The sequence below is a fragment of the Balaenoptera ricei genome, chromosome 6, assembly GCF_028023285.1.
Source record: "Balaenoptera ricei isolate mBalRic1 chromosome 6, mBalRic1.hap2, whole genome shotgun sequence".
Taxonomy (NCBI): Eukaryota; Metazoa; Chordata; class Mammalia; order Artiodactyla; family Balaenopteridae; genus Balaenoptera; species Balaenoptera ricei.
Genome location: NC_082644.1, coordinates 110,590,328 through 110,615,568, shown reverse-complemented (window position 1 = coordinate 110,615,568; position 25,241 = coordinate 110,590,328). Strand labels below are relative to the sequence as shown.

The 25,241-nt window shown below is 43.9% G+C and overlaps 1 protein-coding gene across 2 annotated transcripts in view; it reads right to left on the bottom strand.

Moving 5' to 3' along the window:
* Positions 1-5,082: 5,082 nt before the first annotated feature.
* Positions 5,083-25,241, bottom strand: part of MRRF (mitochondrial ribosome recycling factor) — a 55,766-nt gene continuing 35,607 nt past the window's right edge. For both annotated transcript variants that reach the window (XM_059925539.1, XM_059925540.1), the window contains 2 exons: positions 14,848-15,007; positions 5,083-5,652 (listed from right to left, as the gene is read on the bottom strand). In XM_059925539.1, the coding sequence (XP_059781522.1) occupies positions 5,575-5,652; positions 14,848-15,007 (238 nt within the window). In that variant the 3' untranslated portion in view covers positions 5,083-5,574. The remainder of the gene's footprint in view (positions 5,653-14,847; positions 15,008-25,241) is intronic.

The following is a 25,241-nucleotide window of genomic DNA, read 5'->3' as shown; positions in this document are numbered from 1 at the left end:
GCAGCACAAAATGTTAGAAAAGCTAATAATTCCATTCAGCATAGGCACTAGCTGTATTAATAGAGTAGTCGTGGGAGGTGTATCACAGCTAAAGAGAGAGACTGCAGAAGTTACTGAATGCCAGGGAGAAGAGTTTGGACATAATTTAGCAGGCAATGGGGAGCCATGGAAGGTTCTGGGGTAGAAGAGTGACATCATAAAGGCTATGTTTCAGGTTGATCTAACCTAACAGCACAGGATGGATTAAAACAGAGACCAGGGACTTCCCTGGTGGCACAGTGGTTAAGAATCCGCCTGCCAATGCAGGGGACACCCGCTCGAGCCCTGGCCCGGGAAGATCCCACATGCCGCGGAGCAACTAAGCCCATGCACCACAACTACCGAGCCTGCGCTCTAGAGCCCGCAAGCCACCAACTACTGTGCCTGCGTGCCACAACTACCGAAGCCCACGCACCTAGAGCCCGTGCTCCACAAGAGAGGCCACTGCAATGAGAAGCCTGCACACCGCAAAGAAGAGCAGCTCCCACTCACCACAATTAGAGAAAGCCTGCAAGCAGAAACAAAGACCCAACGCAGCCAAAAATAAATTAAAAACAAAAACAAAAAACAGAGACCAGAAGAAAGGAATATAAGAGAAAAGGATCATCACTCATTTATTCATTCAACAAACAGTAACTTCCTCTCTGCAGAAGCAACACTTCTCAACCTAATGCTAATATGTATAAAGTAGATAACTAATAAGAACCTGCTGTATTAAAAAAAAAACTAAATTTTAAAAAATAAGCAAAAAACCCCCACCAAGTCACCTAGTGTTAATATTGCACAGAAAGAGTAAATGGGTTCTACTAAACATATCAGTATTATCAATAAATATAAATGGGTTGAAGTCACCTATTGAAAGGAGTCTCATATATACAGACAATAGAACATTTTTCAGCATTAAAAAGGAAGGATATTCTGACACACGCTACAACATTATGCTAAGTGAAATAAGCCAGTCACAACAAGACAAATACTGTGTGATTCCATTTATATGAGGTACTTAGAGCAGTTAAATTCATAGAGACAGAAGGTAGAATGGTGGTTGCCAAGGGCTGGGAGGAGGAGGAATGGGAGTTGTTTAATGGGTTCAGAGCTTCAGTTCTACAAGGTGAAAAGAGTTCTGGAAATTGGTTGCACAACAATGTGAATGTACTTAACACTCTTAACCGTATACTTTAAAACGGTTAAAATTGGCAAATTTTATGTAATGTGTATTTTACGACAATTAAAAATGAAGATAAAAATAAGAAAGGAGTTTTAGAATGGTTCATAGAACAAAACCCAACTCTACAAAAGAAATACACCTAAAACACTGATTCAAAAAGGCTAAAAAGAAAGGAATGGGAAAGATACACCAAGCAAACTTAAGCAAAAGGAAAGCAAGGGCTGTGATCTTGATATATGACAAGACAGAACTCAGACTCCTGGCACTGAATGGGCGAAGAAGATAAGAGTCAGACTATCTCTGCAGCACCACAACACAGCAGCGCTTTCGCAGAGCAGAAATTACAGAAAATGCAAGAAGAAATAGAGGTGCTCGTTAACAAAAGGCTAAAACATACCACTTTCAGTCCAAGTCTCATCCGGGGTCAAAAAATCGGTAAAAACACAGAAAATCCAAACAACATAATCTATAAAATACATTTCCTGTATATGTAACAAAACTTGTACTCCCCCCCCAAAATAGAGAATACACCTTTTCATACACATCATGAAAACTGACCATTATTAGAGCAAAAGAAATTGCAAAGCTTCGTCCAATGGTTTCTATGGGATAAAGGATGTAGAAGAACTTTGAAAATGAAAAAGCACCTAGCCAACATTAGTTACTGATGCTGTCAATACTATTATTGTTGTTATTATCATTATTCACTGCTGGGTGGCCTTTCCGCTTGCTCCCTGGTTCTATGACACGTTCTAGAAGAGTCGGTCAAACGGGAGGTATAAATATGTAATCTTTACTGGCTCCATAAGAGCTACCATTTCTTCAGTGTTTACCACGTGCCAGCCACTGTACTGTTTTACATGCAGTCCTTTACCAGAAAGAGCTTTCTGTTTTAACAAAGCGAGCTTTCTGCTTCTCTTATATCACCTTCAGGGCCCAGAAGAGTGCTGGGTGCATTCTGAGTAAGTGCTCAGTGAAGACTTACAAACTGAAGCACACTGACCAGGAGCCCACTTTGAAGTCAGATCTGAGTCTCAAACTTCACTTTGGCACTTACTGTGTGACCTTGGGCAAGTTAAATACCCTTTCTGAACCTCAGTTTTCCAATATGTAAACACAGGTAGGAGTAATACCTACACCAACTAGGATTGTTCGGAAGTTTAAATGTAGTAACGCATGTGAAGTGTTCAGCATGGTACCTGGTGCAGAGAGACACTTAATATACATTAGTCTGAGGCTGACTAGAATCTACCAAAGAGATAAAGAGCAGAACTTACCAAAGAGATAAACTTAGACTAGGGGTTCTTTTTTCTCAAAAAAAAAAAAAAATTTTTTTTTTTTTAAGTAGAAACATCTTCCAATGCATGTGAAATGATTTTTTAAAATATCATATGAGTGATAGTAAAATAAGTTACAGTACATCCTTATTGTGGAATACTGTAGGAATACTGTATTACAATGAAAAAGGATGAATTTTATCTACTTGTTCACACATGGCTAGATGGCCATGATATGCTGGGGAAAAAAAAAAGCAAGCTTCAAAATAGGAAAAGAATAGTTCCCATCCTTGTTTTTTAAAAATTATGCATGCATAGAGAAAGGTCTGGAAGTATATACATCTAATTGTTAAAGGGAGTACGATTCAGGACTTGTGATAAGTGTCTCTTTTAACTTTTTACATACCTTTTGTAATTTTAGCACACACACACACACACACACACACACACACACATGTAGAAGAAAAGAAGAAAAAAAAAAACAGAAAAAAAAAGTTCTCAAATTCTCTTTGGCCTGTATTTTTCATGGGACTTTGAAAGCCGTTGAACTGAATAGAGGAGGTGGTTAATTCTCCTGGCAAGTGTGAGAATTTCCATACCCAGCTTTTCTTTTTGAAAGAGAGACTGAAGGAGGGAGAATGAATTGCTCCAGCATTACTCATTCCTCAGCACATCCAAACAGGTCGTCTCACTCTTGTCCCTGCCACCACTGCAGGCCTGACATACAGAGTAGCAGAGAAACTCTTTGATAAATGTCAGCTGAAATAGAGCAATCAGCTGAGAGCCATTTGCTGAGCTGTCTGACCGCCCTGGGCTCCAGGTTTTCCTTTATTCATTTATCATGATATACGGCTTTGGCCAACATACACACAGGAGAGAAATTGTTGACATGTGGAACCCAAGTACAGAAAATCTTTCATTCCCGCCTCCTCCCACCCCCCCCACCCCCCCTCCCCGGTCTGTTCACCAAATAAGTTTTTGTTTATTTAAAGACTACAGAGGATTTGGCTGTTAAGAACCAAATGCCTTTGGAGTGGAGTTACAACATAATTTATCATTTCCTCTGTTTATTAAAAAATCCTGCATCTTTGAGAAGCACATTTGCAGTGATTGGGGGATTTCGGCCACTCACAAAAGACTGCTGCAAAGCCCCTGCCATGTGGCTTACTCCAAAAAAGGCTCCTTGATTGCTATTTCTATCCCTGTCCCTCCCCCAGCTGACTTCCGATCGTGTGATGGCTGCTCAGGGCTGGTGAATGGGGTTGGACTGAGGACAGGTAAGCGGGGCAGGAGATTACGGTTCGCTTCTTTCATCTTTGACCTAATTCTGACCTTGAATCCCGCTGGCTGTCGTGCAGCTGCTCTGCAAGTACAAGCAGAGGGAGAAGTGCAACCCTTATTACCTCTCGCACAGGACAGAGTCTGAGAGGAGTCAAACAGCAATGATAACTTGGATGCTGCTTCGAAGGAAGGCAGCCAGGCCCTGCTGCTGCCAGAGTGGGTTCCTTTCTAAAGGCAGACATCTGGCAGAACTGGAATAAACTTCCTACCTTCCACCCAAGACATCATAGACAGCAGCTCAGGCCAGTGACCATGCACCTCTCAAAGACAGGGGTCACATCTCACCCATCTTTGTATTCCCAGCACAGAGCACAGTACCTGGCACAGTGTTGGTGCTCACCGTTTGTGACAGCAGCAGGACGAAGTGGGAGGAGAACGTGATTGAGATCAGGCCTCGGTGTGACTCCCAGGTCTGCCAGTTGCTGGCTGTGTAACCCCAAGCAAAAAAACTTAACCTCTCTGAGCTCTCCCCTCTCTGTAGAATGAGACTGACAATGAATAATGAAACCCTCTAACCCTTTGGGCAAGTTATCTAATATTGTCAGGTCTTAGTTTTCCTAAAATGGAGATAATAACGCATCTTGTGAGTTTACCGTGAAGATTAAAAATATTACCTAGAACTGTATCTAGCTCATGATGGCTATATTATGAATGAATGAATGAACAAAAGAACAAAGGAAAAAAAAATTACTGGGGGGGAAAACCTAACTTAACCTAGTACCCAAAGATGAGCCACAATAAACGACTTGTCCATCAATAACAGGTAGGCCCTGGGGACAGGGATCTCATTACCAAGTAAATGTTGAGGACAAAGGAAAGAGTAGAAAATGACAGAATAACCGTGTTAAGACCAGAAAGAAAGGAAAAGAAGCCAGCATTTGTGGAGTAGCTACTATGTGCAATTCATTCACAGCACATTTGAATGCCTACTGTGTTCCAGGCATTACGCTAACTTCTAAGGAAACTAAAAACATACAGACTAATTATCAAAAAGAACAATTAAGGTTCAGATAAAAGCAGTGGACAGTGCTAGAAGAGCCAATAACAGGCGTCCTAGGTTGGGGGAAAAATGAAGACTTCCTCAAGGAAGTGCTATCCAAGCTGAGAGCCAAGGATGAACAGGACCAGCCAGGTGAGGAGCGGGAGAATGGTCCAGGCAGAGGAAAGAGCATGTGTGATGACTCAGAGGCAAAAGCGCTGCTCTGGATGCTTTACGCAGAGGTACTTAGAGATCATTAATTCAGACTGATTCCATCCTTTGCGGTTGTTATTCTTTCCAATCAATTTATTTAGATTTTATTGTTTGGTGAAAATGGGCCTCTAGCAAAGGTAGCCAGGCACAGGTGAAGGCCCACATTGGCCCAAGCAGAGTTCAAAGGTGGGGACAGGGCCTGACTAATTGTTTGAAAAGGAGGCTCCCAAGATGAGGAGCAGGCAGTGCTACGCCTGCCAATGGTCCTGACAGCTCGGTGACGTCACAGTCAAGGCAAATGGCCCAAGTAAAGGCCCTCTGTCAGCAACAGAGACTCTCCGAGGGCCACCCAGGCCAGAAGGTCCAGAGCAGATGGGGTGGACAGGGGACAGGAGGAAGAGAATCAACAGTGTCCCACTGGAAGGCTGGGCCTTCCAAGGACTGACAAGTGCACGGTGACAGCCTTCCATGTGGATGGGGTGGAGAGGTGCCAATTTGCCACCCATGGGATCCACTAGAAACTGGGCTTGGGAGCACTGCTGGCCCCTGGGGGATTTTCATCCAAGGAGTTCTTTGGTTTTCACTGCCAGATGTCTGTCCAGCTCTGCAACGGTGTAGTCGGCCATTTGGCTGATCTGCAGAAACACAAAATGAGACAACCTGATAACTGGGGCTGAGAAGGGGAGGGGAAGAAATATTCCAGAACTATGAAAGGTTATCTGGGAAATAATAATGGTGACAAAAGCTCACATGAGTTGCATCCCAGCCAGGCACTGTACTAAGAACTTCGTATACATACGCTTATTGACTCGTAACGGCAAGAAATAGATACCATGAGATAGTATTATCATCCCCATTTCACAGATGAGGAAACCGAGGCAGTTAAAATCACTTGTTCAGGATACACAGCTAGAACGCAGCAATGACAGACTTTAATCCCGGGCAGTCTGACTGCACAGCCCAAAATAGTTAACTATTATTACAGAGAGCAGAGAAGCCAGTCTTATCTGTCCCTTAATGAACATCTAGAATTTCCTACACCTCAGACACTCTGCTATATAAAGCCCTCATACCAATTAATAAGGAGAATATTAAGATCCCAACAGACAAGCAGAAAAAAAGTACTGAAAAAAGATGAAGTACCTCTGGTTAACAAACATGGAAAATTCAATAGACACTGAAGAAATGCAAATTAAAACAAGATATAATTTAGTTATCATAGTTAACAAAATTTGATGTTGTGGTTTTTAATTATAATATTCAGTGCCAGAGCTATGGTGAAATGGATAAACTCACATATCACTGATAGGAATTCAAATTGATGCAAATGTTCTTATTACCATTTTTTAACCCCAAACTCTCTCAACTGGGAAATTACCACATAAATGGGATCCGAGAAAATGTTCTTAAGTTCTATATGCAAAGATATATACCAAAGCTTATAATCATAAATCAGAAAATTTAAAATGACAGCACATGTAATTGAATACATACAGCCGTTAAAAAGGGTTAAGACTGTCTATTTCTCATGGAGAGGGTATAAATATAAATAACATTCCAGTATATAGCTCTGAAATGTCTGTTTTATAACAAGCCTGGATTGCTTTCGTAATCAGAGAAAAAGAAATAATGTTTCAAGATATTATTTATAATATCATGGAAACATGCTCATGTTACCCTTGAATTAAAGAAAAAGCAGAATACAAAATGTGTATATACATAGTAGAAATGATCTCAAATACGTTAAAAATACACATATTTTTTAAACTAGAAGAAAATGTGTCAAAATGTTAATAGTGATTATCTTCTAGTGATGGGAAGGCAGGAAATGTATTATTCATGTCCGTATCTGTCACATTTAGCATAAAACTTAGTACATAGCAAGTGCTCAGGAAATATTTGCTAAATGAATAATTATTAGTTTTCTGTGCTTTTCTATTTTCTCCACATTTCCTGCAATAAACATATACTCCCTCAAAGAATGAAAAGCAAAACACAGTACAAAATTTAGTGAGTGTTGCAGCCTCCCTCTCGTGTGTAAAGGGGCCTCAGGCAGGAACCTCAGGCAGGAAACTCTGAAGGGGCTGCGTGTTGCCCAGGATCTGTGTGCTCAGCAGCACGGCGGCTGTTTGACATCTTTACTTGCAGACCACAGGCCCTGGCCAGGAACTGGGAAGTAAGTGCACTGGAAAGGATTTGGAGCAATTGGTCCCAGGCAGGGAGACAGCCAGGTTCTTGCCATAGCAGCAGCTGCATATTTTGTAGTGGGGAGAGCAAGGCTTTCCCCTGGGGCTGCTGGGCACTCCGGAACAGGACCAGCGTGAAACGGCCGCTTGGGCCTCCTCACTCAGCCGACACAAACCCTTGGCAGGCTTCTTGTGCCCCCACCCCGAGCAGCCGCCTTGCATGGGGTGTGGCGTGGTGCCCAGCAGCACTTCAGCACCTGCAGGGTGGCAGCCTGGGATGGCCAGGAACAAGGGCTGCAAGCCTCCTCTGGAAAAATGGTGTCTGGGGACAGAGACGGGGACTGGGGGGAGGAAGAGGACCTACGGGAACAATCTGACAACATGGGTCATGGGTTAAATTCTCAGTGGGGTGACAACGTGCAAGTTCCCACTCTGAGTCTCAGTTTCCTCATCTCTCAAATGGGGATGCTAGTCCCTTCCTCAGAGAGTAACTGTGAGGGTTAAACAAAACCATGAATATACAAGTACGTTTAAACTGGTTATTTGCTATGCAAATGTTGCTTGTGTTACTCTGATTTTTACTATCACTTTCTGACTTCTTTTCAAATTAATCAATTGATGAAAATATTTACTAACTCTCTGCCATATTACAGGCACAAAGTGCCCTTGGGACAGTCCACCTGCAAGTTCATCTTTCCCATCTTAAAATAACGATGATTAACAACAACAAGGATACCAACAACAGCATCCATTTACTAGGAGCCAAACACTGGGCTAAAAACTTTACATGCATTATTTCACATAACCCTCAAAATGTATTAAATACTATTATTATCTCCCTTTAATATACTGTGAATATTAATGATTTCACCTGACAGTTGCACAGTAGTTCACACTATGCAGAAATGTTTTGTCCTCTGTCACTTTGTTCAAATCCAACAACGTTACATACCTATACTATAAGGCAGGTGGGACAGCTATTATCCCCATTTTACAGAGGAGTAGACCAAGGCATAAGATGTTAACTAACCTGCCCAAGATCACATAAAAAGTCAATGGTATGACTGAGCCAAGAACTCACCTACCCCTGATTGCCAGTTTAATGCTGCTACTCCCTTTGGGGAGCCCACAGAACCTGGCCTAGTCCTTCCTCATTCAAGGGAGGCTGTGCTAGACTCATTAAAACAGTTAATCTCATTCCCATATTCAAAGCCATAAAGTTGACAGAGAGAGGAGTAGGATGGACAAAGAGGGCAATTACTGAAGACCAGCAACCATACTAGCTACTTAGAAGTACGTTGTGTCATTTGGTCCTCGTACCAATCCTGTGGGATAGACATTACTTCTCCCACTTTACAGATGAGGAAACAGGCCCAGAAAGGTGAAGCCATTTGCTGACCTTAACAGCTGAGAAGTGAGACTAGAATTCGAATCCAGCCCAGTCTGCCTCCAGAGCAAGAGCCCTTTCCATGACAACATGCTGCCTCATGAAGATGATCACGTCATCATCAACATCATCGTCACTGTCATGGTCATGATCATCATCATCATCACGCTGGCTCCTTATATGTTCAGGAAAATGAAAGGCAGAGACAGAAAAGGGAGACCGTTCAGAGCACACAGTGCACCCCCGGGGCAGGCCTGGGTAGCAAAGCTCAGAACGCCCACAGTGCCCGTGGGTCCTGCTCCCGCCCACGGCCTCACTCAGTCCAGCCTTCCTGCCTGCCTGCCTGCACAGTCTGCTAGGAGCCCTTCAGCCCCACTAGCACCCAGCTTCGCTTCAGAGCGGCTCTGTTTCTCAGAAAAAAGCGGCAGTGAAAGGATCTTGGCCAGATTGACTGGTGGTTTCTGCCAAGTGCTTTAATGTTCAGCAGACCCATTTATAGCAAACTAAAGTGAAGGTGAAACAGCAGGCTGACAGATGTCAGAGTCCCAAGTGGGAAGACCCTGGTCCTTCTTCAGCAGAGATGGCCTGGGCTGGGGGCTGGGAAGGTGGTAGAGGAGAGGTGGGGATCAGACATGACTGCAGGAATAGGACCTACAACTGAATCCTTTCATTCTTATATACCAAAGATGAAACACTTTTATAATACAGTTTTAAAAAATCTGACTCAAAAGAATTTTGGAAATTTAAAAAAAAAGAAAATTTCACAAAGAATAAAATTACAATTGTTCATAATCCAAATGACCACCATTAACATTTTGAAGTAAATAAGCTGCCAACTTTTTCACATACATGATACTTTTTCATTATAAAAATGGAATATTATAGTGTAACCTACCTTAAAAAAAAAAATACATTCCGAAAACATTTACTGTATCTGTAAAGTATAACTGTCTATATATAGGGATTCCAGCGAATGGATGTAAAACAAGCTATTTTCCTACTATCAGAAATTTAGACAGTTTCCAGTTTTCTATTATACATAATACATCAATGGACACCGCTGTAGATAAGATTCTTGATAACTTATTTTAAATAAATCCTTAAGTCAATGGAATCAGAAATTGTATGGGTTTTGGTATATACTACCATATTATCCTCTAGAAAGGTTTATGGATTTATAGAAAGAATAACTAAATCTTTTCTGTGGAGTGTGGAAGTAAAAACAATACTTCCAAGATGAGCAACATTTTAAGTTCACATTAAAAATTCTAGGTTCAAATGTTAGGGATTAGAAAGGCAAAAAATTTTTAACATACACATATTCTAAACACCCTGCAAGTGATTTAGACAGCAAGTATCAAGAACCTTAAAAATATGCGTTCCCTTTGTGCCATAATTCCACACATGACACTCTACCCTAGGGAAGTCATTTCAACAAAGATTTATCTATAAAAATATTCACTGCAACCTTATTTATAACAAAAAAAGTTTAAACAAACTAAATGTCCAACAAGAGGGCTTATGAAAGTGAATTATGGTATAACCACAAGATGGACTATTTTGCAACCATCAGAATGCGGCTGTTTACAAAGAGTTTTTTTAAGGAAAAGAAAATGCTAATAGTCAATGCTAAACAGAAAATACAAAGCTGGATACAAAATTGTATGTAAACTATAAGTTTTCAATCATGTTAAAAACTATGTAGTTAAAAAAGGGGAGGGGGGAAGGAGAAATATCCCCAAATGTGGGACTATGGGGTGAATTTTTCTCCATTTTTAAGAACAGTCTTCTGAATTCTCTACATTTTCTACAATGAGCCTACACTGCTCAGAAACAAAGTAAACAAATATATTAAAAAAAACTTTTTGAGGACTTCCCTGGTGGCGCAGTGGTTGAGAATCTGCCTGCCAATGCAGGGGACACGGGTTCGAGCCCTGGTCTGGGAAGATCCCACATGCCGCGGAGCAGCTAAGCCAGTGAGCCACAATTACTGAGCTTGCGCGTCCGGAGCCTGTGCTCCGCAACAAGAGAGGCCGCGATAGTGAGAGGCTCGCGCACCGTGATGAAGAGTGGCCCCCGCTTGCCACAACTAGAGAAAGCCCTCGCACAGAAACGAAGACCCAACACAGCCATAAATAAATTAATTAATTAAAAAAAAAAAAACCAAAACTTTTTGATAAAGCAACAATCAGCAACAATCAGCCCCTGCCTTGCTTATTTAAAAAAAATAAATAAAAAATAAAAACAAAAAAAATCGCACCCAAAACTCCAGATCCGTGCCTTCTGTTGGGGAAAAAGAACAAAATGAAGTGTGCAAAAAGACAATTAATATTTATTTTACTCAAGCTTTTCTGTAAGAAGTTAAACAAAATGATCCCCATTTGAAGGCATTACCAAAAATGTTAACATTGTTTCACGTATCCCTTCAGTGCGGGATGAAGAAAACACTTATCTGAATGAAAGAATAAGAATGACCATCATTACAGTGGCTTTACTTAGATATGTGGAGAAAAAAAATGCATAAAGGTTAGACATAAAACAGTAATAGTATTTCCTCCCTCCCTCCCTCCCTCCTTTCCCTCCCTCCCTCCTCCTTCCCTCTTCCCTTCCTTTCTTGGCCACACCACATGGCTTGCAGGATCTTAGTTCCCCAGCCAGGGATCGAACCCGGAACCTGTAAGTGAAAGTGCCGAGTCCTAACCACGGACCCCCAGGAAGTCCCAACTGAGTATTTTCTTGTGCAAACTTTTAACCATATGACAGTAAATAAAGTTATTAACAACAATGGTAAGAACTAATATTTAAGTGATAATATCTTTAATAAAGATTATTGCACTGGATATATCATGTAATATATATAGTATGATCCTTTTTCTTGTAATATTACATATGTGTTTACAGAGATAACCTGAAGGCCTGCAAGAAAATGTTAACAAGGGTAATCTCTGGGTGATGAGATTGCAATTACTTTCTTCTTAATTTTTTTTTTAATATACACTAAACATCTATTAGTTTAGTATAAGAAAAAAACTAATAAAGTTATTTTCATTTTGGAAAATAATAATAATCAACAGTAATAAGCATGAAATAAAAAAGTCTAATCTGAAGAAAAAGGTGAAAAGGCAGGTGCTAATGAGTGAAGGCTTCGTGTGAGATCTTTGTCAAGTAGGTTTTATCAAGAGTGCTGGTATAGGGGCTTCCCTGGTGGCGCAGTGGATAGAAATCCGCCTGCCAATGCAGGGGAGATGGGTTCGAGCCCTGGTCCGGGAGGATCCCACACGCCGCGGAACAACTGAGCCCGTGCGCCACAACTACTGAGCCTGTGCTCCAGGGCCCACGAGCCACAACTACTGAAGCCCGCATGCCTAGAGCCCGTTCTCCACAACAGGAGAGGCCATCCAACGAGAGGCCTGCACACCGCAACGAACAGGAGCCCCCGCTCGCCGCAGGTAAAGAAAAGCCCGCGCGCAGCAGCGAAGACCCAACGCAGCCAAAAAGAAAAATAAACAAATTTAAAGAAAAAAAAAGACCGCTGGTATAAAAAAATAATAAAACTAAAAATCCAAAAAACAAAATTAGTGAACAAATCAGACAAAACAAAAACAAGCACACAGATAAAGAGAATGGATTTAGTAGTTACCAGAGGGAAGCGGGGTAGGGGGGAGGACAAAATGGGTAAAGGCGGTCAACTGTATGGTGACGGGTGGAAACTAAACTTTTGGTGGTGACCACACTGTAGTGTGTACAGAAGTTGAAATATAATGTTGTATACATGAAACATATAGTATTATAAATCAATGTTACCTCAATAATTTTTTTAAAAGTACAAGAAGACAGATTACAAAAAAAAGAAAAAGGAGATTGCTGGATATCTGATCATTCTTCCTTTTTTCAAGGAGCGTGGGCTCTGGTCCCTGAGGCAGATGCCCAGACTTGCTGAGTGAGGAGAGCCTGACAGGCCCCAGAGGTCCTGGGGCCTCACCACCAGGCTCACCACCAGGAAGCAACACAAAGGCCAAGAGTCAACTGCAGCGATGGAATCCCCTGGGAGACAGACAAGGAGCTGCCCCAGCTGGACTCTTACAAGGCCTGGGCAGTGCTCAGAAAAGGCCGGGCTAGTCTGTGAACCTCTGTGAGCTAATGCAGGCAAAGAGGAGGGAACAAAGAGGTCAGGAAGGGCGCTCCGAGGGGCTAGGTGTCACATACTCTAATGGTGCTTCTAGCATCCCAGGGCAACCCTTCAAGGGCGGAATTACAAATCCCTTTGTACAGAAGAAACAGACTCCAAGGAGTCAAGTAACTTCTCCAAGGTTATAAGACATCAAGTGCGGAACAACCTCTTTCTAACGCGGGTGCCGTTACAGGGGTACGTGGCAGTGCTTCCAGGTCACTGCCTTTCCTGTCTGCTTTCGCGTACCTGGGAGTTCTTTAAAAATGCACATTCCTAGGCAGACCTACTGAATCAGAAAATGCAGAAGCGGGCCAGGCATCCATCTAAAATTCTCCCCTGGGTGACTGTTGGGCCTGGTCGACGACTAGCATTTTAACTGCAAGTCTAAGAGAAGGGAGTAGTTAGCCAGTTTACGGCCTCCTCCTGATGACCCCCTAACGGCTCTCCCAGCCTCCCGCAGCTTCCCTTTTTACTCCCCATCCTGCCCACACTCCGGTTCAATCTTCCTAAGATAATGCTTTTATTGTGGACGAGGAGGCTTTGGGAAAGCCCTTTATATTATGCTAAACATTAAAAATTCTATCTCCTCAAGACGGGTAAATTCATCTTCCCGTCTTAATTCCACTGGCACCACTCAAGTTCAGGCCACCATCATTTCCTGGTTGGATTTCTGCAACAGCCTCCGGGCCTCCAGTCTTGTCCTTTACCATCCGTTTTCCACCCAGCCACCAGAGTCATCTTTTGAACACAAGTGTGAGGCCCCCACTGTCTGAAAAAATAATCGTTCAAGGGAGCTCCTGTTTCAGAATTACCTGGGGATCATTTTAAAATGCAGATCCCTAGGCCCCACCCCAGACTCACTGACTCAGTCTCTGGGAGTGGAGGGGGAGGGGAGGGGAGGATATACATATTTTTATTAGCTCCTCAAGTGACTGGAATGCTGTGATGATAGATTAGATTAGATGATTGTTCAACAAGTATTCACTCCTTCCCCCAGACCTCCATGAACATATATACTTCCCTGCCCCAGTGATGCTGGGCTTGGCCCGTGAGATTTGCTTGGCCTGTGGGTTGTGACAAGAGCAAGTGCTTAAAATGTACTTGAGGAGGTGGGCTTATGTGCTTGGTATCTGCTGTTGCCATGAAAAGATGCCCTGGGAAGCTTGTTGACTCCAGAAGATCGGAGAGATGTACAGCAGACTTGAGCCCCATCCAAGATCTGAAGGCAAGTACACTGAGCCCATCCTAGAACAGCTACATCCCAGCTGACCCACAGAAACAAGAATAAGAAATAACGCTTGATATATAAATCACTGAGTTTCGAGGTAGTTTGCTACACGGCGTTCTTGTGGCCACGGATGACTGATAAAGATGCAGAGCCAATGTGGGAACCTCTGGACGTGTTAAAGTTCAAACTCCTCACCCTGGTATACAAGACCTGCTATGAATTGGCCACTCTGTCTTCTCTGTCCATTCCCAGTGTCAACCTGGGTCCAAGCCACGGTTATCTAACTGAATGGTGTTCTTTTCCATCACCATACCTTTACACATGCTGTTCAACATTTCCCCCTCGCCTCTCACTATCTCACTCCAGTAGCTCCTTTAAGACCTGTTGAAGTGCCACTACTCAGCACACTAAGAACAGTGCCAAGTCCCCAATTCTCCACACGCAGACAACCAAGCATAGACAGGAGAGCATCAGAGTATAGCCTCTGAGATCAGTCTGCTGGGTTTGGATCCCACTGCTGCCATTTACCAGCAGTGGGACCTTGGGCAAGTTATCTACCTTCTGTGGACCTCAGTCTCCTCACCACCCACCTCACAGCTTTGTAGTGACGAGGATAAATGAAGTGCTGCAAAGCGTTCAGCTTAGAGCCTGGAACACAGTGGAAGGTCAGCAGCTTCCTCTCCTCCTCCTTTATTCCAGGGTCCAGTGAAGGGCCAGGTCCTGAACAGAGACTCAGCCAATACCGATCACATCAGTGAAAGAACTAGGAGTATTCCGTTTTCATTTTCCTCACTTCAGACATGAACAAGTGATTTTCTGGGTCAGATACATAAGCCCTACATCTGTTGGCAACAGTACCTGTTTCTCTATGAGCCTAATGGTGTCCTCCGAGGTCTTGTCCTTCGATTTCTTCAGCTTATTCATTGCGTTGGTACGAACCTTCCGTAAAGAGTCTTTGGCCTTGTTGGTGTTCTGTTTAGCCAGTTTCACCAGCATTTCCCGGTGCTCCCTGGTTACTCTGATAAAAGACAAAAGAACATTCAACAAAATCATCCCACGCATTAACAGCCAGCCAAGAATTCAACATCACTTTGTCCACTAGCTCAGCAGTTTGTAACTTTACTCTCTGCCGGTGGAGGGTCTTCACGTTCCTGACACACGCCCATGGGGATGCTCAAGGTCAAGGAAAGTTCCTGGTGAGATAGCTGAGAACAGCCAGTAAGAAGAGTGTTGCTTAAAAGCATGAGCCAGGGAGTCTAGGCAGGCCTGAAGTCAACTCTTGGCCATGCCCCTTACTAGATGCATAGCTGACTTCCCCTCCTCAGAGTTCCCATCTGTACAATGGGGATAGTCAGTACCTGACTTAAACGGGTGGTGTGAAGATTATGGGATGATGCGTGTATATTGTTTAGCACTGACCTTGGCACATTTTAAGTGCTCAATAAAAGGAAGCAACTATTAGCTATAATTCCACCCCTTTGTCTCCCACTAAAGAAAGCAGTGCCAATGGATAATGATGCTACAGAAATAGCATCGTCTCTATACCTCTAAATCACCCAAAACAAATAAGCAGCAACCTTCAGAATCTTAACTATTATTATAGCAAATTACTTGTGAATCACCTCAACACTGACCCAGACACAACATTTGAGAACCACTGCACCAGTTAACTTCCATAAAGTACCCATGAGAGTGTCTGGCACATTAAAAATGCTTAATAGCGGTTTCCCTGGTGGCACAGTGGTTGAGAATCTGCCTGCCAATGCAGGGGACACGGGTTCGAGCCCTGGTCTGGGAAGATCCCACATGCCGTGGAGCAACTAGGCCCGTGAGCCACAACTACTGAGCCTGCGCGTCTGGAGCCTGTGCTCCGCAACAAGAGAGGCCGCGATAGTGAGAGGCCCACGCACCGTGATGAAGAGTGGCCCCCGCTTGCTGCAACTAGAGAAAGCCCTCGCACAGAAACGAAGACCCAACACAGCCAAAACTAAATAAATAAATAAATAAATTTATTTTAAAAAAAAATGCTTAATAAATGTCAGTTATTTTTACGATTAATATCCTCATCATAATAACAACAAGGAGCACATTGAAGGCCTATTATAAACGCCTGCGACAGGCACTTTATACGTTTTTGTAAGTTGACCCTTACAACAACTGTATGAAGCAGTTGTTATTCCTATTTCACATGTAATCATCACAACAAGCCAGCAAAGTAGTCTAGCATGTTTGTCCTGCCTTCATTCCTTGGTCGTGTACGCACTGAGTGCCTACCACCTGTCAGAGTGCTGGTTGTACAAAGTGCTACGATAAAGGTGACAGACCTCTGTCCTGTTCTGAGGCAGCTTAGCTAGGGAGAGAGCTAAGTAAACAGACCTTTCCAATAGAGCATGTCTGAGTTTGGGGAGGGGTCAGTTTGGGGAGGGAAGACTTCCCTGAGGAAATAATATCTAAGCATGGTAGTCATTAGGTTTGTTCACTAATATCCTGGTTTTTATTCCTTCCAGTAGGAAGGCACTTCCCCATCCCCTCTGAAGTTTGGTGTGGCTGTGCAACTTGGCTTTGGCCAATGAGATGTGAGCAGAATGGACGTCGCCTCAGGGCAGAAGGTTTCTAAGCCAGCGTGCACTGCACCACATTTGTTTCTGTTGGCCGCAGTGCAAGTTGAGAGGGGGCTTCCATCAGCTTAGGCCCCAGAGAGACTATGATGAACAGTGCCCCATGCGTCATGAGCAAGAAATAAATTTCTGTTGTTTTAGCCATGGAGATTTGGGGGTTGCTTGTTACTACAGCACTGCCCATCCTATCCTGACTAATACACCACAAGGATCTAAAGAATGAGGGCAAAGTTGCCAGTACGGGTAGGGATCTCCAGGAGGAAGAAAGAGCATTGTACAGAGGCTTTAAGTTACAACGAGATCGTGTTCATGCGAGGAACTGACTGGAGCACAGATAACAGAGAAGGGAGTAACAAGAAAAGAGGCTGGAAAGCTGTGTCACAGAGGGTCTTGTAAGATCACGAACTCCATTTTATGGATGAAGAAAATAAGGTCCAAAGAAGTTTGGTTATCTTACACAAAGTCAAACCTAGGCTGGCCTGTCTCAAAAGTCAATGGTCTTAGTATGAAAAAATTCCTCTGCCTCCTGGGTCCTGAACTGGAGATCACTGGCAAATGGTTCCTGATCTTCAAATTTACGTGGTTTTGGTTCAGTAAGGATAATCCCAAGTTCTGGGTATATATGTTCCGTGTGAAAGAGTGACAAACAGGTGTTAAAGATTTAGTGGCATTTATCTGGTATTTTTTTCCTGATAGGATGAGAAAAAAAATTAAAGAATTTTGAGAAAGAATAAGCTCTGAGGACAAAGTGGAACAGCTATGTGATAAATAAATCCTTCTGGATCCAGCTATTTGAATTCTCAAAATTCTCAAATTCTTAAAACATTCTCAAAATAAAAATAACCCTGATTACTACCATTATTAAGCCCCTCAATGCCACATGAGTACTTTACCTCACTGAACCTCACAACTTATCAAACTAGATTCTAAAACCCCCATTTTCCAATGAGGAAATTGAGGTACACAGATGGGCTTGAGTGACAGAACTGGGATTCAAATCCAGAACTTTCTAGCCTGTATTCTTCCCACTACTCCATGCTGCCTACCCCTTGCAATCTATTTCAAATAAATTATGCACTGCTGCTGTAACTTCTGCTTCCAGGCACAAAGCTTTTTTCAAAGTCAGTAATATGAATCTTGGGACTGAAAAGGACAAAACCACCATGTCAGGAGTTTAGGGATTTGGATCAGATCTTGTTACTTTTATGGTTTTTAATTCATTGAACAAAAATCATGCTGACATGTTTAGGTCTCTTTTTTGTTCTGCCAAAGCATATGTCAGTATAAGGAAGGAACAGGAAAATTAAAACTTGATCCACTGATTCAAAAAACTTAATCCTGCTGAAATACTAGGAGGGGCAGAAAATAAATGCATCTAAGTCTGTAAGAAACCTTTTAACTTCTCTACAGAGAAGTATTTTAATCTTATATTTCATATATAACTTGAAATAGGTAGCCTGCTTTTTAGACAATCTTTAATAAAATAAAAAATTTATCTAACCAACTTCTTTTTCACTACATTGTTATATTTATATTTTACATGGAGAAAAAAAAATCACACATTCAAAAATATATAAACTGGGACTCAAAAAACCCTTAAGAATAAATGGCTATATAAAGAAAACAAATTCATAATATACATAATTTGGCCTTAATAAAGTGTATTTTTTATATTTATTAATGTAAATGTGACCTTACTACACTATTAACACCAGTTTCCATACATAATAATATTCAATTACTGACATTGACAAAAATAGTTCAGTTTCAGGATGCAAATACAGAGGCAATAGTCTAAGGAAATGGAGAGGGGAGTGCAGTGGGGGGGGGGGAGGGGGGGGAGGGGACGCCAGGCACAGGAAGGGCTGAGAGGAAGAGAGCCATCTCTGCATGCTGGTTCCGGGTGTTGAGCCGAAGGTATCCAAGTTACAAGATCAGAAGCAGTCAGGATGATGGAAAGGCACTGGTTCTGAAGTCAAGACAAGACATTTTATTCCTGTATCTATCACTCAGAAGCTGACTATCCTTGGGCAAGCTAATTAATCTCTCTCAGCCTCAGTTTCTTCATCTCTAAAATGAAGATAATAAAAACTCTCTGATTGGGAGATGCACACACAACATATATAAAGTACCAACAATAAAGATAGCAGCATATAGTAGCCTTGAATAAATTTGACCGTGTTTATGAATGTTTTAATCAAACACACTTAATTACTTCCTCATGAAACAACGAGGGCACATCTGTTTTAGAAAAGAAACATACTATATTATGGAAATATTTTAATTCCTTTCCAAACCAGTGATTAATACATCTGATCGTCTCCATCTCGCATTCACAGGGTTCTGTGAGTACAGGCTAGCTGTATTCCAGGCTCTGGGCTCAGCCGGTTGGTTCTGAGCACCGGCTCTGCACTTGGCATGCATTCACTCATCAAGCACTGGCTGAGGCCCCGGGGTTCCCTGCCAGATCCCGGGCTGGGCTGAGGAGCGCCAGAGACGAGGCAGGCCTGGTCCAACTTCTCCAGAGGCTCAGTCCAGCAGTGTAGACGAACTTGTCAACCACTACTTAGGAAGAGCACGACTGCTGCTAGGACAGATGCACAGGCCTTCTGCAGGAGGAGCATGCAGAGAGTACAGCTCATTCTGTCTCAAGGTTTGGAAAATGCCCCAGAGACGCGCAGTAACTCATCAGCTGCAGAAGGAAGGAAAGGGCACTCCAGGCAGAAGCACAGTGGGAGGTGTAACGGCAGGAAGGCATGAGGCTGAAAAAGGTGCATCAGGGTCAAATTTGTTCTGTAGACCTGGAGTTTTCAAATTCTTCTTTAGCCACAAAACCCTGGCTTCAAAGAAAACCAAGGCAGAGGCCCCATTTAAAAAACAGATAAAAAGCTCTTTCAGTTAGTGAGGGGAAGGGCACTAGGGGAGGGGATGTGCTCCATCCCACCCTGATGCCCCTCCACTTCTGCACCTGCCACTTACTGGCTGAGTGACCTTAAGCAAGCGATTTAAACTCTCTGAGCCTTGGTCCTCTCATCTGGAAATAGAAATTGAAAATAAACAAACAAAACCCCCAGCATCTACCTTTCAGAGTTCTTGTGAGGATTGGGTGAGATAATATATGGAAAGTACACAGTACAAAGCCTGACAGAAACAATCAGAAAATGTAAGCTGCCTTTGTTGCTATTGTTGTTTATGTTTTGGCAACTACGGAGGCATCTTCAAATAATGAACAGTTTATTCATGGAAGTTTTTATCAACAGAGAGATGACAAGGCAAACAATCTGTGCTCCAGCAAGATGACTTTTTGAGATCTGACTAGTAATTTAACAGCTTGTGTACATTTAAAAATCCAAATGTTCCCAGCATATAGCCATGAATTTTTCTCTTTCTGGTATTAATTCATTCACTTAGTTTGTAGTTTCATTCAGCAGCTATTTACTGGGCACCTATTGCATTCCAGCCACTATGTCAGAGTGAGTTTACAGTCTGGCATGGCAGGCAGTCATTAAACAAACACATGCACAGTTAATCAATAAGTTACAGTGGTAAGAAGCATAATAAAGACATGTTGAGCTCTATGAAAATAAGCAGGGGAAAGGAGGCTGAGCAAGCTCTCCTGTGGGACCCCAGAAGAAAACGTGAAGATACTTAAGTTAAGGGATATTCAAGTTAGGATGAAGAAGAGTGGAGAAGCTAGGGAAGATCATTCCCACTGGAAGGAATGGCCCGTGTAAAACAAAGGCCTTTTTCCAGGTAAAGTTCTGGGGGAACTGAAGAAAGGCAGCGTGGCTGCAGCACAGAAAGCAGAGGAGAAAGACTGTGCCCAGTGAGGAGGCCGGCAGGGCTGGCAAGGGCGAGACTAGTACGCAGGCCCCTCGATGCCGTATTCAGGCTTAGTAGATCCCCTGATGGATGAAGGGACACATACATGGGGTAGGTACACACAGTGGACTACGGTTCAGCCTTAAAAAGGCAGGAAATTCTGCTACACGTTACAACATGGAGAAACCCTGAAAAGATTATGCTAAGTGAAATCAGCTAGAATCAAAAGGACAAATATTATATGATTCTGCTTACATGACGTACCTGGTATAGTCAAATTCATAGAGACAGTAAGTAAAGTAGTGATCATCCCGGACCTGGGGGATCGGGGAACAGGGAGTTGTTGTTCAATAGGTACAGAGTTATGGTTTTGCAAGACGAAAAGAGTTCTGGAGATTGGCTGCACAACAATGTGAATGTACTTAATACCACTGAACTGTACATTTAAAAATAACTGAAATGGTAGATTTTTAATGTATATCTCACCACAATAAAAAGAAAAGAAAAAAAGGAGAGAAAAAGAAAGAGTCTTAGTAGATTGTTTCTAAGAATAACATGGGATATCACAGACGTCTGAGTGAGGCAGAGGAAACGTGATCAGACTTGTATTTTGTGCAGAAACCAATGTACAAACCAGATCTAAGGATATGGCAAAAGTCTGCCCAGAAGCCTCTAGGCCCGCGGATGGGGAGCTCAGGGCCTAGCCTGTAGCGGCTTCTCGGCTGGGTGATGAAGACAGTAGCCTTTTCCGCCAGGGTCAGAGAGCCTCCCCGCATAAGGCAGGGGTTTTGGCTGAGCTGGGAGGGTCACACTTTGTTTGTACAAACTCCATCAGGCGGGTCTTCCAGTAACATCCTGGATGGGGGCTTCCTGCAAAATTCCTTGAGCATGTTCCCACGAACAATAAGCCGAGGGGCATGCCCCTCTGGTAACTCACAAAGCAGAGAGTCCCCCCGACTGAAATGATACTTCCTATGGTTTCAGTGAGAACGGGACACGTGCAAAGCCATTCATCAGGTGTACATCAGAGGAAGCTACGCTCAGCGTGGCAACTGCAGTAAAAACCAGTTATTGGGCTGGTCAGAAAAGTTTGGTTGGGTTTTCGTAACATCTTATAGAAAAACCCAAATGAACTTTTTGGCCAGCCCAATATAATATGTCAGACTTCAAAAGGATCTTTGGTCACTTAAAGGGGACTTAAAGAGGTAGAAAGGAACGTGTTAGAGCCAGGAAGACCTAAGTTGGCATCTCTGCTCTGCCACTTGTTAGCTTCAGACCCGTGAGCGTGCTGTTCAACTTCTCCTGACTCAGTCTCCTCACGTGTAAAATAGAAGTAAGAATATTACTAAGAGGGCGGAAGCAAGGATTAAATGAAATGCTGGCGGCAAGGGCTCGGCACACGGCCAGTGCGTACGCACTGCAGCAGCTCAATACAGGGTGGCCACTTTCCTTACTACAGAATCTCCAAGGCTGGGGGACGACAGGATGCGAGGGTTGGGGGAGAAGGCAGTCAAAAAGGATTCAGTCACTAGGAACTAAGGCTACTGAGTGGCTAGTAGGCAGCGAGGGGCAGAACGGGAAGAGTGAGAGCGGGCATGGGGGCCACGGGAGGCAGGAGGCTGAGGGAGAAGGGTGTCCCACTTCCAGGGAACAAACAGCCTGTGGAAGCGCATCTCTGACAGCTCCACCAAGAGAAAGCCTGCTGCCCGCCTCCGCGCTGGGCTGCTGGGGGACTCCCCGCCAGCAGCGCACCGGCCTGCAATCAGCAGCAGACACAGGCCTGCTTTATTGTTTGCTGGTGGGCGCTGCCCAACGCCTTGGGGCCGCTGGCCCCGAAGGAAATGTTTTTGTTTGTGTAGCCCGGCCAGACTTCCTGTGCTCCTAGGGACACAATTCTCCCTCCCCTCTTTCCTCACCACCCCCCATCCCCACCCTACCCCACCCCCCTCCAGCTCACCAGCCTGTCTTACATGTCTCATAAAGACACGAGATGTCCTTCTAGCCCAAAGGAAATCACACACACACTTTGGAAGGACTTCTACCATCAGCAGTGCCTTCGGTTTTCTCTGGGGACACAAGTGGGCACCTGCTTTCAAAGGCCTGTCCGGTGACTGAGGCCTGGCTAAACCAGACATGCCATCCTGAAATACAGCCCAGCATGGTGGAAAGAGAGACGAGGTTGAGGTCAGGGGTCACAGCTCCACATTCGCAGCTGAGTGACCTTGAAGAAGTCACTCACGTTCTCCTTCCCTGTCACCATAGAAGGCTGGAAACCCAAGTCCAGGGATACGTGGAGGTAACTCTTACCTCAGCTCTCGAGTACAGGACAAAGAGCACAGGTTTGGCGGTCAAGGCAGACTTGACTTCCACTCCCAGCTCTGCCACTTAGAGGCTGGGTAACTGTGGACAATTAACTTTTCCTCCCTAGATCACAAAGAAGGGTGTTTACTGAAGTGTTTAGGAGAACAGTCTCTGAAGCTAGACTGCCAGGGTTTGAGGCCCAGATCTATCATTTCTTAGACGTATGGCCCTGGGCAAGTACTTTTACCTCTTTGCCTCAGTGTTCCCATCTGTCAAATGTGTATAATACCACTAAGTTAATGGGATTGTTGTAAGGATCAAAAGAGTTACTAAATGTGCCGGTCACGGTGACATGTTCAAGAAACACTATCTGTTATTGTTTGCTCACCTGTAAATGGGGGCGGGGGGAGTAATAAAAATGTTACCTTTCTTCTTCCACAGTTAGTGTTAAGAGCGAATGACAGATGATGGTTAAAGAATTCTGAGTATGTAGGTACTGACTATTTTAAAAGCTGTCAATCAGATCAGTAATAAAAATAATAGTGAAGTCTCCCACTAGAGAGAGCGAGCAGCGCAGAGTGGCTACAGGCCCAGGCTCTGAGGAAGACGCCTGTCCTTCCCCTTACTAACCGTGTAACACTGGGCACAAAGGACTCCCCTCCCCTGTGACTCAGCGTCTTCATCTGTAAATAGGGGTAATGACATACCTACCTCAAAAGACTGTTATGAATATAGCAGTTAATATACAAGTAGCACCTGGCACAGCAGTGGGCACACTGACTGCATTACTGCCCTTACTACATGCTAGCCCCCGTTTCGGGGTCTAGGGATACAGCAATGAACAAAACCGACGAGGCTCCACCTAATCACAGTCTTCTTTTTTTGTTTCACAAACACACACTGTATTTTATTTTACCAAGAGATAAATAAACTGGCCTAGTCACATTCTAGTGAAGGAGAGAAAGAGTACACGTAAGTCTATAAACCGACACGTAAGTGCTATGAAGAACATAAAGCAAGATGGGGAGAGAAGGAGGAAACATTATGATCGCAGCAAGGCCCACTGGTAACTGCCTAGTCCTCTAGCCCCAGTGCCATCTGCTCGCCTTCGAACAATGACTAACATTTGCAGAGCTCTTCCCACGTGCCAGGATCTGGGGTGACGCACACTTTGTGCATTAGCTGAGTGAACCTTCACATCATTCCTATGACATTAGTGGCCTTATTACCTGGTGTTTGCAGATTAGAAAAGGGAGGCTCAGACAGACCAAGTAACCTGCCCAAGGCCACACAACAAGTTCCTGCTAGACCTGGGATCTGAGCCCAGTGCAGCCTGACTCGTGAATTCCGGGTCTCCCTGCTGGTGCTAGACAAATCTAAGCAGCTAATCTTACTAGCTGCAGGGACGTGGAGGGCACTGCTCGGTCACCAAGGCCTGCTTAGACACACAGTTCACGGCTACTCCTCCGGCTCCCCTACAAGTCTAAGCACAGTGGGGAGAAAGGAGAAAGCGAGTCCCTACAGGTGGGCAGTAGAACAGTGAGCTGATCTCCAGCGGCCAACTGCCAGGTTCTGTAAGTAGGTGCAGGACACAGAGGGTGACAACAGAAGACGGGCAGGGGGAGGAGGAGGCTGCCCTTTTGGGCGCAGCTTCTGCACGGGTGTTGATGGCAACTTTCTCCGCAGCCCATGCTCCGCTCTTGATTCCTGATTGCACTTTCTTGTGTGTTTCAAACAGAACATCTGTGCAGGGAGGGGGCCCCCATTCCACACACTTGGGACCTGAATAGTAGGAGGCTCTCGTAAAAAGCCACAGGCTGGGTGAGGAGAAAGCAGCCATCCTAAAACTGCACGGAGGCTCGCCAGGCCTGGAAGTCGAGACAAACAACGTACTGTACTGGAAGTCCTCCAGCAGAATGAATGAATGAACGGCCCTGGAAAGCAGCGATGGCGAACAGGCAGCGGGCATGAAAAGGGCTGGAAAAGCAGCTACAGTTGCTCAAACGCAGTTGGTGGCTGCCCCAGCCCGAATGAGGTCATTAGGCGGTCTCCTCTGATTCTTCTTTCACCATCACTAAAGGTTTATATGTATGCGAGTTATGGAAGAAAACGGTATTATCAATATTTCCTAGAATGTGCACCTTATACACACTATCCCTGGTACGAGATCCACAAAGCGATACAGCAGCTAGACAAAGAGGCCACCGAGCTAGAAGGAGGGAGGTTCCAGGTCAGCAGCCCGCAGAGCAATGTGATAGTGTGGCAGGAACGTGGGCTTTGGAAACAGATTCGATTTGAATAATGACTCCTCTGCTTACTAATCTGTGACCTTGAACAAAGTACTTAACTTTCTGAACCCCAGTTTCTTCATCTGTATTATACCCATCTCAAAACGGTACTTCTCTGCAGGCACAAAAACAATGAGATCACCAGGAAAAGATGTACAGAAGATTCTGTTAAGACAAAAAAAGCAAGTTGTGGCACTGCAGATACTTAATCCCGTTTATGTAA